Genomic DNA, 19,040 nt, shown 5'->3' with positions numbered 1-19,040 from the left:
AGCTCTGGGCACAAACGCAGTCACTCAGGGAGACTACGAAAGACGCAGAGAAATGTGCTGAGAACGGATCCTGACTAGCACCATGGGAAATGGAGAGAAGAGAAGCCATCTCTGAGAACAGCAAGCTGTGTGTAGGTGGACGTGTGAGACCCTGGTTCTCAGCACAGCAGGAGAGGGCTCCCCCACACCCCAGTGCCCCAGCCAGGGTCCACTCTCTCTCTGCACAGAGAGCCCTCAGGCCTCAGCCAGCGCCTGGGCTCGTCTCCCGAGTTCCCAGGTCCACCCGGCACGCTCTGCTTCTAAACAGCCTGCCCAGAACAGTCAGCCTTTCTCCTTGTGACCATCAGGCTCCTGCTTCCTCAGCTCTGAGATGTTTCCTTCCTCTGGCTAACTGCCCCCCATTCTCCAGGAGGCTTTTAAATCCACTATAACATCAATCAACCCAATGATATAGGCTGTGGCTGATGATCTTTTAACTAAAGGTAAAAACAAATAGTAAAAGATGACAGTTTACTTCAAAAGTCAAACAGACCCTTTTCTACTGTAAGACTTCCTTAACTGGTCATGATACAGAACTAAAGTTTATGGTTTATACTTGTTGTTGCTATTGTTCCATGAATTTAGAATACTGAGTAGAATACTTCTCTCTCTTTTTAGAAATGGGATCAAGTAAGTAGCTCTTTACATATATGTGGGTCCTTGAGTAATATGTCTTCATCCTATGTATGGATCAACTGCTTCCATGGAACAAATGACTTCCTATCACAGTGAAATAGCGATACATTTGAAAGAAAACATACAGCATGGTCTCAGTACACAGTGAAATTACAATCCTGCAGACATCACTGCTGAGGTGGAGCCCACCCGCAAGCTGGAGGAGCCGTGTGCTACCTTTCTCTTCTTCAGCAGCTTCTTGCTGGCATCTGCCTTCATGGCAGTGATCTCGGGAACCACTCTCCTGCCGTAAGGGGAGGGCATCGTCTCCTCTAGCTGAAGCTTCTTCACCTTAGGCTTGCCGACTTTCCCCTTGATTGCTTTTCCGGCCATTCCAGCCAGAACGTCTTCTCGTTCCTGTGCTTCCACTTTCTGGGGGGGAATCATTAAGGATGGGGAGGAGGGAGGCGCATAAACAACTCATCAGAAAAGACAATTGGAACTGCGGAAGTCAAAGTCCAATTTTACTCACTCAATAAGGAACAGAGCTTTCTTTTCAAGTGATCTAACCTAAGGAAAAAACAATTCTAAATCAGAAGGCCTGGGCTGCAGTCCCATTTCTATCTAACAAGTTTCTCATTTGTAAGACGAGGGGGTTGTAACTAAATGACCTACATGGTCCCTTTCCAATTCTAGAACCCTATGACATATTATGGGATCAGGACTGTTGATGACCTGGTATCATCAGATGCCTAGCAAATCATACAAAAAGGCAGTTCTGGTAACAAATATGAAGCCGTTCTTTACTCTTGCTTTACCTTGCTTGAATCTTAACGGATATTAATTTTTAAATGTGTAAGTCAGCAGGGAAAAGTCTCAAATTTTTAAAACATCTAATTCATAACAACAGAAGAAAAGTATAAATCAAGGCAACATGTGATATTGTGATACTTGAAAGATCATTAAAATTCCAGAAATTCTATTAGGCAACTAATATACCACACTTATTCTGAAGAGTTCGAATTCTGACTTAGGTTATAAAACTAGAGCATGTGGACAATAAATCAATGAAACACCTAAAACCAATAAATATATCATGATTAATAATAAATAGTAATTTACCCTTGTACTATTCAAAATTAGATGACCATATTGCTACCATGAATATAATTCTAAGATTTTAAGTGAGTTAATTGCTTAAAAATAAATTAGGCAATTTTAGGAAAAGTCTGTATTTTATATCTTTCTCTACATTTTTTCTTTTGTTTTTAAACATGGAATTCTACTTGGAGAAAAATAAATTTAAAAAAATTTTAAATTTCTCTGTTAAAAGTCTAAAGAGACTATCATTCTACTTTTTAAACCTATATTCAATCACATATATATATATATTGTTCTTACCACTTTCAGGGGAAAACATTAAAATTGAAGCAATAAGCTAATTTGAAGTCAGTTAAGCAGTTTTAACTAGTAGAGAATATTAGAATTTAACTCATTCTAAATTCCCACTCCATAGCTTTTATTCATCTACATCAGACATAACTTTTTTTATGACTTCATATAGCTAGAAGCTTAATCCTCTGCAGCTTATAAACACATTAACCTTTGTAGAGTTAAAGGAAATCCTGAGATAATTTAATTTTAAAAACTTTCATTTTGTTTGATAAACATTACTCTTTCAAATATATTTTAATGGAGACTTAACCTACATCCAGTTCTTCAACAAAAGCTGCTAAATCTTCTTTCCAAAGATCTGAAGGAGATTTCCTTTTAAGATCACTGACCTCTCGCCCCTATAATAAAAAAGTAGTGTGATTTAAACATTCAATTATAAATGTATAATTTTTAAATGGATACATAAAGGATATATAAAACTATTTTTGGAAAAGAAAAATAAATATATGGAAAACACTGAAATAGTTTCAAATTATTTAACCCACAGAAGTTCATACTTTTGCATCTCTCTGTTTAATCAGTTCTTCAACTTTTTCTTTAGTAAGAGACCATAGAGACATATTTAAAATATAATTAAAATCAGGGCCTGAAGGAGTTCCTGAATCAGAGGAACTATCATCATGCTGGTTTTGTGATTCTTCCTCTTCTGCTGCCTGCAAAAAATAATAAACTTTATATTAAAGTCCTGTATAATATGAAATCAATGTTGAATTTTATTGAATACTAAGTTTAAAATTCCATACATGCTACACTCTTAAAGCTACATCTTCAGGGTGGTGGGTTTATTTTAGATTATCTACAAGATTATCTATGAAAATATATTTCCTATAAAAAGTTTAAATTTTCTAAAAATGCAAAATAATTGTCATCAAAAGGAATAGTATATTCAGTCTCTCTTCAGGAATTTGGTGAAAACTTAACTGCTTGAGAAGACACCACATCTTAAATGTAACAGAGCAGAAGTAATATTCTATCATGCATTTTGTCAGATCTTTGCATTGGAGAGTGAATGAACAATTTGAAACCTAAAATAAATATGTTTTACAGTAATAATAAATATGCTAAGATAGTCAGTCACTAAGGGTGAATTCTTAATAAAAATTTTCTCAAGCAAGAACACTCAAGTAAGGACTAAGAAAAATTCACTTAAGAGTTGAAGCTGGTAGGTTAGAATAAAAATTTTAAGGGCTATTCAAAAATTGCATTCATAAGGTCTTTTTTTTCACAGAAATAGTTACAATTAAAACAATCTTCTTACACTAATACTAAATTTCAAAATCAAATGAATTTATTATAAGTGACATCATCTTTAAAATTTTTTAAATAACAACAGCTGTTAAATTTGAATCTCAATTGTTAAAGGCACTCAGATCATTAAAAATGACTGAGTTAACCATGATACTCCATAAAACAAAAAGTCCACTTCCAGTAATCAAAAAAAAGAAAAAAAGCCTTACAGTTTTTAAAGTTTTACAATTTTAAATTTTCAGTAAAATAATGTATATATACAAATTAAGTTTATTTTAGAAGAGATAAAAATAAAAATTACAAGAAAGATGCTTTATTACATTAAAAGTATAAACTCAATTAAGTAACATTATCCAAGTAAGGAATGCTGTTGTTCAGTTGATAGATTATATAAGTACCTAGATAATTTATGACAAATTAATACAGTCTACAGCTTTTAAAATTTCTTCATGAAATAGTGTGCTGCTATGGAATTTCTTACACTACCATTAAAATACTATTTTAGGGTGTCAGGTGTCATAAAATCCTATTTAGACCCACATTTCAGAAGTCTGTTTGCTCTAGGTTTTAGTGACACACCAAGTATTGTTAATGAGTGCTCCATAAATGTGTGTGTCTATCGCTGTTAACATGAAGATGACTAAGGATACTTTCAGGGGGAAAAAGAAAACACCGCTTTTCAAGTTCCAGTGACAATTCTACCATGCTTTTGATCTAATTGTCTACTTTATAATTATCTCTCCTCCAACCCTACATAACAGGACACTCTTGTAAGAGCAGCTTCTTTTGTTTCTGAAACCCCCAAAGTGAACAACACATGGTCAAGATGCTGAGAGATTTTTGAGGGTAACAATGAAAGTATTGAAACCAAGCATGCGCTTTTACCCGTGAGGTCTATTTTCACCAGAAGGGCATTCTCAAATCCGAAACCCTTTTATTTTTAAAAACTAAACATTAAATTCATTACCTTACTAGCAAAAATTTTTAAGATATAATTTAAACCAACAATGATACAGAAGGGCAAGCAGTGTATAAACCATAACTTGGGGTTTAAGAATGCAATAAAACACACTGAAAGGAAAGCAAGTGCTTAAAGCATCTTAATTTTGAATACTCTCCCACTTTGTCCTACCCACTTCCCTCAATGAATAAACCTATTATCTCAATATGTAATTTGATATTTTAGTTTTATTCTAATATATGTCATTCTAATGACAGTTCAAAATTGAAAAAACTTTCATGTAAGTGAAAGCAGTATTTCTATGTAGTTTGAAATATATGAAAAACATTATGGTTGAGAACTCAGATGCTGGGAAGTTTAATGTTTCAGTGCAAGTTATATCACATAATCATAACTATTTTTGAAAATGCAAACATTATCAGTATTATATATATATAGAATATTCAATTAAGTATCTGAAAACTAATCATTTCCAAGTTTCTTCTTTTTTGTACATTTGTGTTCTCAATCACAATGTGGTATGATCTCTTTACATTATCCACAACAGCGAGAAGCTAATTTTTGAGAGAACTCTCAAAGTTTCAATATTCCATTCACTGAATTAGTATTAATACTCTATGATCTAAAATGGACAATTTAATTAACAAAACATCAGACTTTTAATCTGAAGTCCCAGGGTTTAAATCTCCAGCTAAAGATCTAAGCCAAGGTCAGAGCACACACATGGGGCTCAACAAATACTGGTAAGTACTGACCATTCCATCGCTCATACCCCAGAGTGCAGCAAGACCAGATTGAGGGAGTGGTGACTCCACCTATGACCGCAGACTGCCCGGGGGAAATCACTTACGCAGACCAGAGCAGTTCCCAGAACGACCCGCACCACACCCCACCACCACCGCCATCCTTTAACAGCAGCTCACAAAGACGGCCGAGGAGACTGAGCTACTCCTCAGACCTGGAGGCACAGTCCAGCCCAGGCAGAGCCACACTGGCCACGTGCTTTGCGGCGGGTGTGCACTGCAAATCCTGTACCATATCCGTTTCGTGGATAAACAGAAGACTTCAGTCTCCAAACACACCACTCAGCACCGTTAGCAGTACTAAATTCAAAATTCAGGGGTTGGGTTTTTGGTTCGCTTTGGAAGTTGCTTTTAAAAGCTTCTCTGAATGTCTCATTCTGCAAATGATTACCTTTTCTTGTGCTTCTTTCCAGGCTTTCACTGGGTCAGATTCATAACCTCTCTGGACTAACATTTGAATCAAATCTTTCTTTGACCTATTCTCTATGTGAGGGAAAAATAAAGTTAGGATCAAGAAAAGAGATTCAATTTGTATTTGTTTATATTCTACTGATAAAAATGTCTTCTATTAATAAAGTTTTTTTTTTTCCATTTTAACTAATCTTCAAATTTTTAAAGGTTGCATCTTACCTATAGTGATTTTCCCTTGTATCTTCTCTAAAATGAAACGGGCTTGATTATTAAGCTTAGTAGACTCTGCTCCCAACATTCCTACAAGCCACTCCTTTCGTAAACCATAATAGCTTAATCGTAAATCAAAGAATTCTTTCAAAATATCTTGCACAGTTTCATACTTCTTCAGACATCCCATATGATCAAAGAGTACCTATGCAAAACACAAAATTTTCAAAGATTGTATAAATCTGTGTTGGTATTTTTAGCTTGTATTATGTCTTACAGTATTTAAAATAACCATAATACACTTACATGAATACACACCACTCCTAAAAGCCAGAACCAAAATTACACATTTCTGTGAATATTCCTTTGGTAACTTTGAGAAATGGATAAAATTCTCAAAACAATGAAAATATGTTAAATTGGAATAAATTTTTAAGATAGGACTTTAAAATAAGGTTCTTATTTAAAACTATATCAACTATAGCTATAAAACCACCTAATATTTTTTTTCAAACTAAAAAGAAACCCATTCTATCTGTAAGTTTTTAAATTTAAAATGTTTTTCAATTTTAAATGTTAAATTTAAAGTTCTCTTTCCCATATATTCAGTGGATGTGCATTTGCCTCTCTTTTGATTTTTTGAAATGTACTATAATTCTCAATGGAGAAGGCAATGGCACCCCACTCCAGTACTCTTGCCTGGAAAATCCCATGGACGGAGGAGCCTGGTAGGCTGCAGTCCATGGGGTCGCTAAGAGTCGGACACGACTGAGCAACTTCACTTTCACGTTCATGCATTGGAGAAGGAAATGGCAACCACCTCCAATGTTCTTGCCTGGAGAATCCCCGAGATGGGGGAGCCTGGTGGGTTGCATCTATGGGGTGGCACAGAGTCGGAAACAACTGAAGCGACTTAGCAGCAGCACAAAATTCACTCAAACTTCAATTTAGGGAGAGATCTTACTTCTCTATCCTTTTTATATCAATCATGGCACTTTTTCTCAGTCATTGTGTTATTGCTGGATTTTTTTTTTTCTTTTTTAAGTCTAAAAGCTAATTTGGAATAGAATGAGAATAATCATACATACTCACTTTTATTTTCCTCCTCAATTATTTATAAGCTTAATAAAGCAGATTATAGTTACAAGAAGATGTAAGTGTTAGTCGCCCAGTCGTGCCCAACTCTTTGTGACCCCATGGACTGCAGCCCACCAGGCTCTTCTGTCCATGACATTTTCCAGGAAAAGATACTGGAGTGGGTTGCCATTTCCTTCTCCAACAAGATGAGTACTTCACAATTAAAATGCTAACAGAGACAGACATAAGGCACACAGAAATCCCGCAATAGTAACTACCAGAACTTCAAGTCAGTGTGTGTGAAAGTATGTGTACCCTGTGTGTTCAAGACCAGATGCAAAATGCAGAGCTTGGGGAGTAGAGGATAATAGTAGAGAAAAAGGAAAGTACCTCTAAATTCCTTAGCAAACATACAAGAGGAGAAGCATTCAGACTTATTACACTCACTTGTGTCATGAAGCCAGTTGCAAAAATCCCACTTACAAAATGAAAGGTTAAATTCATAGTAAATATAGTTCACGTACCATGGAATTACAAGTAAGAGTAGTTTGAAGTTTAAAAACTTTGTGCAATCCAGCAGCTTCTGCTTGTGCTAGCTTCTCTTCAGTCATTTTCACCACAAATTTCACAGTCGTATCAGTATGATATTCTTTATAATCAGAAATTAATGCTGGTGTTTTATCTGTTCCATTTAGCATAGGTTCTAAAACCTGTTCTTTGTATACCTACAAAAGATTTATAAATAAGTAATTCTTTCATGACACACATTCATTTTCTTAAACTATAAGTCACGCACTCTTTTAAAAATTCTCAATTCCAGTCAGAAAAAAGGGGAAACCTCCAGCTCCACCGTCTCCGGCCCAGCCACTGCAGTCAACAACATGTGGGATCCTAATGGAGAAAGAAGATGACAAGGGCACGGCTCTGATCTGCTCAAAGGGTGAAAAGAGGCTGAGAGTACAGACAGGATGGCATCAACTAGAACTGACGACTCGACCCCTGTACTGACTGACGTGAATTTACTGACCACACTTGCAAGGGTTCCAAACACTATTCCTTCCTCACTTCATACTCTACTCATTTCAGTGTAAACAAGATAAGTCTTTTTAAAAGTTAGCTTAACTCATTCTACATTTAGGTTAGTTAAAAAACATTTTAATTACAATTTGAATATTCAAATGAACATGTCAAAAATGCATGCAGGAACGTTTAAACACTCTACAGACTCAGGGCAAACAGAGATGGAATCCCATTCAAACCAGAACACACTGTCTAACACAACCACCCTCTTCACAGGCAGCTTGCATCTTGTACCAACCTGTGTCCAAGTTCTGACGGGGAGCTCGGTAATCTCCACCGTGTTTCTGTCCACCACAAATATTTCACCACTGACTGCATACTGGTTTTGACCAAGTTCTTGGATCGTTCCTTTAAAGTTTTTGTAGTTTGGAAGCTGAAGAGAAAAATAAAAGTCCCTTAAGGGTCCAACTCCTCACTGAGTGCCAGCGCCACCTCTGAACGCCCCCAGTTGGGATCTCTTGCCAGCTCAGGTCCACACGACTGAACCCAAACTCCTCTCATCCACAGCAGGCCCTCTTCACACAACCGCTCAGGCTTGAAGTCACAGTTTCTGTTCATTCCCCCACCTCGAAACCTTAGTGTCATCTTTCATAGTCTTCAAAGAATATTACCTTTTATTCCTCCCCAGCCTATTACCTAAATCCTTCCTTCTCCCATACATTAAAAATTCTCTAAATTCAGATTCCTCAGATGTTATGTTAGCTCTGCAGTCCAGAGCCAATGATCCGCCTTCCAGATCACTACTTATATACGTCTCAAATATTTTAAATATTCTCACTTTCCTCTACCCAGCATGCCCTCACACCCTATATAACTATATGAATCGCAGCCAAACAACAAGCCACCACCCGCTTCTCTAACCCCTATTTGTTATTATCACTAAGCAGTTAGGTACGTAGTACAGGACATTTCTTTTCGCACACTGAACAACTATCACTATCTTCTGTCACCATAAACCACATGCCCGGATGTCTTGCCTTGACAAAAGATTAACATTTTGAAGACAGGGATCATAATATTTTATCTCACCACTTGGCACAGTATCATATATAGAAGATTATATATATGTGTATATATACATACACACACATATGTATATGTAAGAAACATTAATACTCAATGTACCTGAAATAATTCAAATAAAATGCTATAATCATTATAAGTAATTTGATACTTCTGTTAGAAATATTTTAAAGTATTTTAAAGTATTTAGGGGAAAAACAGATTTTAAATCACACTCAATCTAATTTTTTTAAATACAAAAATGAAATAAAACTTGGAGTGAAATATATAAAAATATTAAGTTTCTATATACATGGAGTATGTTTTCCTCTTTGCTTATGAATCTAGACGATTTTAAACCATGTAGAAAAGAGTAAACCATGTAGAGAGGTTTTTCTTGGAGGGAGTTGGGGAAGAGCTGAACACAATGAATGATGTAAGGAAAGGGGAAAAGTAAATATGGAGACATATTAAAATACCTGCAGTGTGTTTTTAAGTATCCTCATGACTCTCTAACATGACTTAGTTGTTGAAGAACAATAAAAAGTTGCATATAACTTTATCATAGAAGCCTTATTCTTTACATAATTTAGACATTTGAAAGTTTGAAAAAAGCCTGAAATACTTTTACATTAAAATTTTAATAAACAGTTTCTCCCCATAAGCCTTATCTGCAGGCTTTTTGCAAACTTTTATCTTTTACTATAAGCACACATCAAGTTATACACTAACAAGGTCCTTACTGTCTAAAATATGTTCTAAATGAAAATGGTTCCATTACTTTTCTAAAATTAATGACTTCATAGTTCACACAATATCATTCGTTAAATACAAAAGAAAACAATATAAGCAGTAAATTCTACACCATTACCATGGGATGAGGATCCAGGCCATCGAGCATGCGCCTGACATTGTTCACGATCTCTCTGGCATCGTAGTTGGGCAACTTACAAGCCCACCCTGTGCCAATGCCTTCAGCACCGTTTATTAAAACCATGGGGATTATGGGGATATACCACTCAGGCTCCACACGCTGATTATCATCATAAAGGAATTTAAGCAAGTTGTCATCCACAGCAGGAAAAAGCAGTCTTGCTAAAGTGCTAATAAAAGGAAAAAGAGAAACATGTATCAATGTCACGGTTTGAGAAAAAAAAACTTTACATGTAAATTACTTGACATGTCAGAAATCTTTTAAGAGAATGCATTTAAAAATTTTGGTTCAGTTCAGTTGCTCAGTCGTGTCTGACTCTTTGCGACCCCATGAATCGCAGCACGCCAGGCCTTCCTGTCCATCACCAACTCCCAGAGTCTACTCAAACTCATGTCCATCGAGTCAGTGATGCCATCCAGCCATCTCATCCTCTGTCGTCCCCTCCTCCTCCTGCCCCCAATCCCTTCCAGCATCAGGGTCTTTTCCACTGAGTCAACTCTTTGGATGAGGTGGCCAAAGTATTGGAGTTTCGCTTCAACACCAGTCGTTCCAATGAACACCCAGGACTGATTTCCTTTAGGATGGACTGGTTGGATCTCCTTGCAGTCCAAGGGACTCTCAAGAGTCTTCTCCAACACCACAGTTCAAAAGCATCAATTCTTCAGCACAAGTGCTTAAACTTGACAATAAAATTTACTTGACCTTATTACCAAATGTATTTTTCTCAGGCACAAAGCCAGAATAAAACAGCCCTGTTTTACTTATATTACTTACTGACTAACCTGCCTAAATTCTTCATATTGATACATAACCTGGTAAGGATTTCCTCTTATTCTGACTAAACCACAAAACCCACTTTCAGCCTAAATTGTTAGATCAGAAAAATCCTTACATTCATTAGGACTAGCTTCACCAATAATTCACAAAAACCAAGATCAACAAATTTCATTCTGTATGTGATCAAATACTTTGGAACATTCACCCTGAACATAACACTCAAGCTTCTCTCTCCATAGTTAAGTTAGTTAAGATGCTCAGTCGTGTCCAACTCTTTGCGACCCCATAGACTGTAGCCTACCAGGCTCCTCCGTCCACCCATGGGATTTTCCAGGCAAGAAGACTGGAGTGGGTTGCCATTTCCTTCTCCAGGGGGGAATCTTCCCAACCCAGGGATTGAACCCAGGTCTCCCACATTGTAGGCAGACACTTTTACTGTCTGAGCCACCAGGAAACATGGCTCTCTCTCCATAGTTACACTTCTATTACATATTTTGTTAGTTCCAATAACCTTCAAATAGTATTTATGCCATTATATCTGCAAATCATTACCTCAACATTGTGAAAATATAACGAGGGCTTGCAGCATCTTTGCCCCCATGAAGCCGAGTTCCAAACTGACCAATAGGCTGAAGCAAGTTGATGTTGTTGCTCCCCACAAAGTTCTGAGCCAAGTTCACAATAGTCATCATCAATGCTTGCTGCAGAACAGACACAGAACACATTCACAAAGTTCCTCCATGAATCTCATTTTCATTAAAACACAAATCCTCAATTCTTTAACATTTCCAAAGACCTCATAAAAGAAAAACCACTTGATTATGCTGAATTATCCTACTATCATTCTTCATGCCAGTAAGTGTAGCTCCCAATTAATTCCAGTCTCCATGCTGGCTTACTTCTCCGTGATGATAAGCAGACATCTCAGCCACAGACCCAGCCAACTGTGCAACTTTCACTTCACGTTTATCATTCCTCTTGAAACAAGTAAATAAAACTTTTCGTTGACCTGGTTTAAAACCTGGTTTTAAAAAGAAAAACCCTCTTTTAAAATATTACTCAATAAAAAAAAAAGTATTACTCAAGATTGAGTTGCAATGTTTCTTTATATGTGACAACAATGTGACAACAATGTTCTATATATTCAAGAGAAAAAAGCAAAGATATAGTCTGCTTACTAAAAGTCACTAAAATTGCTGAGACTCTGTAACAAAATGAGTACCTACTAACATATTTTATACCATCTTAAGCTATTCTAAAAGTGAAGAACCAATTGAAAGACCCCTTCTAGTCTTAAAGAACTGCTGAGTGGCACCAAATTCCTTTCACAGGAGCTTCCAAACACTCATATTCCGAAAATGCCAGTTTTGATGAAAGTATTAGAGAGTCATCAAATAGCCTAAAAACTATTATTAGAATACCCTAAATCTGGAATGCTCTTATAAAGAAGAGATATGTTCTGATAATTAAGAATGCAGGCTTTAGAATCTCACTAATCTGGATACTCTTCTCGACTTGGCCATGACTTTCTACAATTTACTAAACCATTAAGTCTCAGTGTAACATAATTACCTTCTTAATAAGGTGACCATAAGGATTACATGAGATAATGTAAGCAAAGCACTCTGCTTCCTGATCATTTTTCCTGCTCTAGACCAAGGAGCCCAGTAATAAAACTTTTCAGTATATACTAGCTATCATCATCACCATGGGCCCAGAGCATAGCAGAAGCAAAAGGATAACAAAAGATGGCCACTTTTCTTGAGAATTTTATAATCTAATTGAGGAGGCAAAATTAACATAAGTAAAATAAGAGGCACACAACTACTGGCATAGAAGTTTACAGCACCGGAGACCAATTTAGACTGCAATTTCTAGCGAAGACTTTGGAGACCGGGTAGAACTAAAAGCTAAAACTAGATAGATTATTGAACCACCTGTTTTAGTTGAAAAACCAAGGGACATAAAGATGAACTAACTTTTTAAAAGTTATAAAATCAAAAAGCTCTTGATAAAGGATTAAAATCTGCTCCAACTACTGGGTAGCAGTTTTTTTGTCACATTAAGTAAGTTAAAGCATTAGATTTTGGGTACTGAGGTCTATGGCCATACCACCCTGAATGAGATTTATCTTGTCTGATCTTGAAAGTTAAGAAGGGTTAGGCCTGGTTAGTACTTGGACGGGAGGCTCTGGGTACTGAGGAGTGCTTTTAAAATTTGGTCTGATAAATACTCCAGAACTTATCAAAAAAGTCTCCAATAATTTGGAGCTAAAACTTTAAAAATTTGCAAGCTATTAATAATTTTCTTTAGAAACTCAAAAAGGGCTTAAGATTTAAAGAATATAAAATATTTCAAAACTTCTAAAACATCTCAAAAGCAACTTTAGAATTTTTTTAAAAATTATTATAAGGATGGGTTAAAATACATGAAATTAAAATACACTCAATAACATTCAAAAACAAAAAAGCTTCTTAAACAAACACTACTTACCATCAACAAGAGATGGTATAGATCTTTCATTGTCTGAGTTTGAGAAGAGAATCAATTCTTTGTTGATAAAATCATTATAGGTCAAATGCTTGGTTGCTGTACCATATAAGAATTGCTAAGGGAAAAGTCACATAGCAATTACGTCATTATTACTACATGGATTTTTAGCCTTTCTCTTTCTTCCCCCAGATCACAGCTCTTTACGACTGACCTCTGGTAAGCCATGTAACCTACGCTGTCTCCGATCTTCCATAAAGTTCGTTAACCATTCTTTTCTGTCATCAATCTTCTTCTTACTGAATGCCTGAAAAATTCCAGATAATTTAACACATTTAAAAAAATTTTCACTCTAGAATTAAAGTTTATAAAAGCAAATAACTAATTATTAATTTCTGGGAAATTATAAAGTCTTTTCCAATACTCTTTTATCAAAAATGCATTTGAATAGAAGTCTCTGAATTAAAGAACTATGAAAGCAGAGCATAATCTGAGGTGATGGTGAATGACACTAAGATTAACTAGGTTGGGCTTCAAATTAAAGAGAGACATACCACAGCAAACCAAGACTGGGAGGGGAAGGATGGCAGACAGGGGAAAATGATATTGGGAGAGATTTCTTTTTTCATTTTTAATTGGAGTTTAATTGCTTTTGCTGTACAACAACATGAACCAGCCATAAGTACACAATACGCCGCCCCTCTGGAGCCTCCCCCCTTCCCCCTCCCACCCCTGGAGGGCGTCACAGAGCAGGAACTGGGCTCCCCGTGCCCTACCGCAGCGAGCTCTCTCACATGTGGGAGTGTATGTATGTCAACGCTGCTGCTGCTAAGTCGCCACAGTTGTGTCCGACTCTGTGCAACCCCGTAGAGGGCAGCCCACCAGGCTCCCCCATCCCTGGGATTCTCCAGGCAAGAATACTGGAGTGGGTTGCCATTTCCTTCTCCAATGCGTGAAAGTGAAGTCACTCAGTCGTGTCCGACTCTTAGCTACCCCATGGTCTGCAGCCCACCAGGCTCCCCCGGCCCTGGGATTCTCCAGGCGAGAGGACTGGAGTGGGTACCAGTGCCTTCTCCAGCGTCAATGCTACTCTCTCTCAACTCATTCCCAACCCCCAGTCTAGAGAGATTTCTTAATTAACTTTGTTACCAAGGTAATGGCAGCATCATCTTCAGGACCAGCATATCTAAACAGGATACGGTGCCTTTCCATATCAGCAAAATATTCCTTGGCTTCCTTAGCTGTACTGGTACCCAACCCTGCATAAGTTTTAAAATGAAAGTAAAAATAAGCCACACAGAAAGAAAAAGACAAAGACTATATGATCTCACTTATATGTGGAATCTAAAAAAACAAAAAGTCAAACTCATAGTAACACAGAGTAGAATAGTGGTTACCAGGGGCTGAGGGGAGAGGGAAATTGAGAGATGTCGGTCAAAAGTACAAACTTTCAGTTATGAAATGAATAAATTCTGGGGAATCTAATTACAGCATAATGCCTGTAGTTAATAATACCATACTGCATATAGTGAAAATTACTTAGAATAGACATTAAATGTTCTCTCCAAAAAAAAAAAAAAAAAGAGCTGTAGAAATGATTAACAAAATCCAGAATGTAGGAAATGAAACAAGTCAAACTATCCAACATTTTAAACAAATAAATTACATGGAAAACAGAAAAACAATATAATAAGATTTAATAGACCTATCAACCAAATGCAATGTGTGGGCTCTGTTTGGATCCTGATTCAAAAGTATATATATATAAATGAACATTTTTAATATAGTCAGGAGAATTTTAACAGATTGAACATTTAAGGTTATTAAAGAAAGGTATGATAATGGTATGATGGGCAACAAATATTCTTTTAGAAATACATATTAAAGTATTATAGAAATTAACTATTAATGCCTGGAAGTTATTAGGTGGGTACAAAAGTAACTGAGGTTTTAGACCAAGAATTTTAAATCATTATAATTAGGCTCAAACACATCTTTATTAATCAAAATAGTAACCAGGACAGTCAACACAGTTTTGCCAACAAGAAATGCTTGTTTATTCTTGTAACGTAAAATTGGTGCTTCAGGAATCAACAAGCTCTTAGGAAGCATTTTCTGCCTCCTACTTGTGGAAGCGGTTTCCCTGCAAAAAGTTGTCAAGATGCTTGAAGAAGTGGTAGTTAACTGGTGAGAAGTCAGGCGAATATGGTGGGTGAGGTTAAACTTCATAGCCCAGTTTGTTCAACTTTTGAAGCGCTGGTTGCGTGACAATGGCTGGGCACTGTCGTGGAGAACTGGGCCCATTCTGTTGACCAATACTGCTGGCACTGCAGTTTTTGATGCATCTTATCAATTCGCTGAGCATACTTATCAGATGTAATGGTTTCGTCAGGATTCAGAAAGCTGTAATGAATGAGATGGGCAGCAGACCACCAAACAGTGACCATGTTTTTGTTGGTGCAGGTCTGGCTTTGGGAAGTGCTTTGAACCTTCTTCTTAGATCAACCACTGAGCTGATCATCGCTGGTTATCATATAAAATCCACTTTTCATCACGTGTCACAACCCAATCAAGAAATGGTTAGTTCTTATTGCATAGCACAAGAGAAGACTTCAAAATGATGATATTTAAAATTTTTGTTCAGCTCATGAGGCACATACTTATCGAGCTTTGTTCACCTTTCCAATTTGCTTCTAATGCCAAATGACCATAGAATGGTCAACGTTGAGTTCTTCAGTAACTTCTTGTGTAGCTGTAAGAAAATCAGCTTCCGAGATGGCTCTCAATTGGTCACTGTCACCTTCTGATGGCTGGCCACTGCGCTCCTCATTGTCAAGGCTCTTGTCTCCTTTGCAAAACTTCTTGAACCACAACTGCACTGTATGTTTGTTAGTAGTTCCTGGGCCAAATGTGTTGTTGATGTTACAAATTGTCACCACTGCTTTACAACCCATTTGAACCTGAATAACAAAACTGCTCAAATTTGCTTTTTGTCTAACATCATTTTCACAGTCCAAAATAAATATAAACAAGTAATAAGTCATTAACAAAAAGAACATATAGCAAGAAATGCACGGTAAAATGATGTATAATATAACCACATTTAAGAACGTATTCAATATCAAATGACAAAGTTCAACAAAGGAAAACTGCAATTACTTTTGCACCAACCTAATATTTCAAACTAATGGGGTGGCAATGAGAAGAGTTCAGATGAAACAAGATTGTCCATGAAATGATGACATTTAAATACATGGGAGGCCTATTAAACTATTCTCTCTACTTACACAAATTTTCCATAATAACTCTTTAAAAATCAGCAATAGTTGTTTTTGAAAGCTAAAAGAGATAAACTTTCAAAATATTTTATAATGTTCTCTTAACAGGAAATTTATGTCAATAGTTAAGTTCACAAAATTTTAATGTTTTAGAATACAGACCTTTGTAGTATTTTATTTTCCAGGCTTTCTGGTTTTCTATATGTTTTTTCCACTCATCAAATTCAGGAATACTGTAGAAGGAAAGTTCCTGCTTATTTTTGCTAGCCTTAAATGAATAATAAAAAAAATTAGTTTTTCTGCTACTACTTAAGACCATAGTATAAAAGTATATTAATGTAAATAGTACCTTTACAATAGGGGTAATGAACTCTTCAAGAAAACCATGCTTCAAAAGTGATGGCCAATTGTGATGGATGAAATTAATAAGCAGACCTTTTATGTGAGAACCATCTTGATCCTAAATAAGTATCAGTAAAGAATGTCATGATAATCTTATGAAATATAATTACTTACATAATCAAAATTTTAAATATATGAATGCAGCAATGAGGCAAAATTCCACTCAAATTTTAGAACTGCACTGTACAAAACAGAAGAGATTATTCTTTGGATGATTAAAGAATTTCTTTCTTAAAATTCAAACAAAGAATACAGCTATGTGATAGACTGAATCTTTCTGTCACTATAAAACATACTACCATTATCTTTTTTTATAGTTTTCCCAGATTTCACAAGAAGACAGAAATACAAGGAACACAGTTACAATGCCACTTCACTGAAAGGAGAAACCTATGGAATACAAGTATTCACGAGTCTTCTCTTAACATAAATACTGATACATTTCTGCTTAAAACTACACAGCAGCTTCTCAGTTGCAGATTTTCCTACAAATGCTTTCAGTTACAGTACTTGAGACACAAGCAGTTGGATGCATATGAAACTCTTCAATTTTATGTGTATGCTTAGTCACTCGGTCATGTCCAACTCTTTGCAACCCCATGAACTGTAGCCCACCAGGCTCCTCTGCCCATGGGTATTCTCCAGGCAAGAATACTGGAGTGGGTTGCCATGCCCTCTCCCAGGGGATCTTCCCAACCCAGGGATCGAACTCAGGTCTCCCACCTGAGGATTCTTTACCGTCTGAGCCACCAGGGAAGCATATGAAACTCTTCAGTTTTCTAGTTCTTGCCTAAGTACTGCCATTTTACTATTCAAATCCTCTAGTTTTTTGTGCATCCCAAATCATGCTATCATAAACAAATATTAGCCATTTTCCTATTGATTAACCTTTCTTCCTTACAAATTTCACCATTTCCTTCCTGTTTACAGGCAAGCTTTAACATCATAATACTACAGTGTGTTCTACTCTTTCCATATTTACTGAATTTAAAAACATTTTAAAATAACTAACCAAAAAGGTGGCTACCATAAATTAGATAATGTAAAATGTACTTCACACAAACCTTGCCATTAAACAATATTTTTCCCCTGTGAAGTGTAATCATTTTCAATTTACTATGTTGGAACAAATCTCATGAAATAAATATCCAAAGGACATTCTGAAAAAGAGATGTTTTAGTATGTGGCAACTTTTAACCAACCTGATCAGTCATAATCATAATCTTTCCGTAGCGTAAAGTTTTCAGAGATTCTGCATCATCATAACTTTTCTTATACTGTAGACCAACTATTTTAATAATATTGTTTATTTCTGCATTTTCCATGATCTGTGCAAAAATGAAAAGAACTGGAAGTATTTTAAAGTGTCAAAATATACAAAAGAGGAGTCAGAATTGACACACAAAAAGGCAACAATTTTAGTTAAAGTAATAAATTGTCATACACACGTGTGGGTACATATGTAGATACACACCTGTTTGTGAGAAGCTTCCCGCACGTTAAGAATCTTTCCCCTGAGGGGAAAGACCCCGTATCTGTCCCTCCCAATCACACCTAACCCAGACACAGCCAGGGACTTGGCAGAGTCTCCTTCTGTCAGGATCAGTGTGCACTCCAGGGAATGTTTGCCACCTAAGAGAAATTAGTAATGATACATATTCCAAATTTCTCAATTTTACCAATGGAAAACATGAAACCAAAAAATTAACAATCACAGTGATAATAAAATACTGTAAAGAGTCATCTTATGCTCAGTATAATGCAAAAATGAGGTATATTTTATTGAAGTTTTATCCCCCCAAAATTGTAACATGTATTATATGTGACAATTTTAGTGAAATTTATCCTCTGAAAATAAAATCCTATATATGTGGAAAATTAAAACAGTCTATACCTGAATAAAAACTTAAATCAAAATCTAAAAACCGAACAAAAACTGAATCTTACCAGCATCATTAGCATCATCCAATTTGGGAATACCTTTGATTTTACTGTACTTTACTGATGAACACTTCTTGTTCAGCTGTGTCTGAGCCTTAAATTTCACCCAGTTCAGGATACTTTCTACAATGCCACAGTTAGAGGCCTAAAAATCAAAGAAGCAAGCAAGAAGTTCACACACTTAGCTAAAATTAATGTAATACTTGGAATCTGGGCAGTTGTAAGGCAAAATGATAATAATAATGATATATGCTGGTAAATTATTCTAATTACAGTAAATTGATTCAGGCAACTATTCACCATGACCGATTATACTG

At 36.1% G+C, this 19,040-nt stretch overlaps 1 protein-coding gene across 2 annotated transcripts in view; it reads right to left on the bottom strand.

Moving 5' to 3' along the window:
* TOP2B (DNA topoisomerase II beta) overlaps positions 1-19,040 on the bottom strand; it is a 61,676-nt gene that overhangs the window by 12,723 nt on the left and 29,913 nt on the right. For both annotated transcript variants that reach the window (XM_065947406.1, XM_065947407.1), the window contains exons 11-28: positions 18,730-18,868; positions 18,257-18,414; positions 17,985-18,110; positions 16,730-16,840; positions 16,543-16,648; positions 14,252-14,361; positions 13,317-13,409; positions 13,106-13,220; positions 11,512-11,633; positions 11,165-11,313; positions 9,773-10,004; positions 8,138-8,272; positions 7,344-7,544; positions 5,752-5,947; positions 5,513-5,604; positions 2,607-2,762; positions 2,364-2,447; positions 892-1,086 (exon numbers count right to left, since the gene is read on the bottom strand). In XM_065947406.1, the coding sequence (XP_065803478.1) occupies positions 892-1,086; positions 2,364-2,447; positions 2,607-2,762; positions 5,513-5,604; positions 5,752-5,947; positions 7,344-7,544; positions 8,138-8,272; positions 9,773-10,004; positions 11,165-11,313; positions 11,512-11,633; positions 13,106-13,220; positions 13,317-13,409; positions 14,252-14,361; positions 16,543-16,648; positions 16,730-16,840; positions 17,985-18,110; positions 18,257-18,414; positions 18,730-18,868 (2,520 nt within the window). The remainder of the gene's footprint in view (positions 1-891; positions 1,087-2,363; positions 2,448-2,606; positions 2,763-5,512; positions 5,605-5,751; positions 5,948-7,343; positions 7,545-8,137; positions 8,273-9,772; positions 10,005-11,164; positions 11,314-11,511; positions 11,634-13,105; positions 13,221-13,316; positions 13,410-14,251; positions 14,362-16,542; positions 16,649-16,729; positions 16,841-17,984; positions 18,111-18,256; positions 18,415-18,729; positions 18,869-19,040) is intronic.

This window comes from Muntiacus reevesi, chromosome 10 (assembly GCF_963930625.1).
Source record: "Muntiacus reevesi chromosome 10, mMunRee1.1, whole genome shotgun sequence".
NCBI lineage: Eukaryota > Metazoa > Chordata > Mammalia > Artiodactyla > Cervidae > Muntiacus > Muntiacus reevesi.
This window is presented reverse-complemented; position numbering and strand designations above follow the sequence as displayed.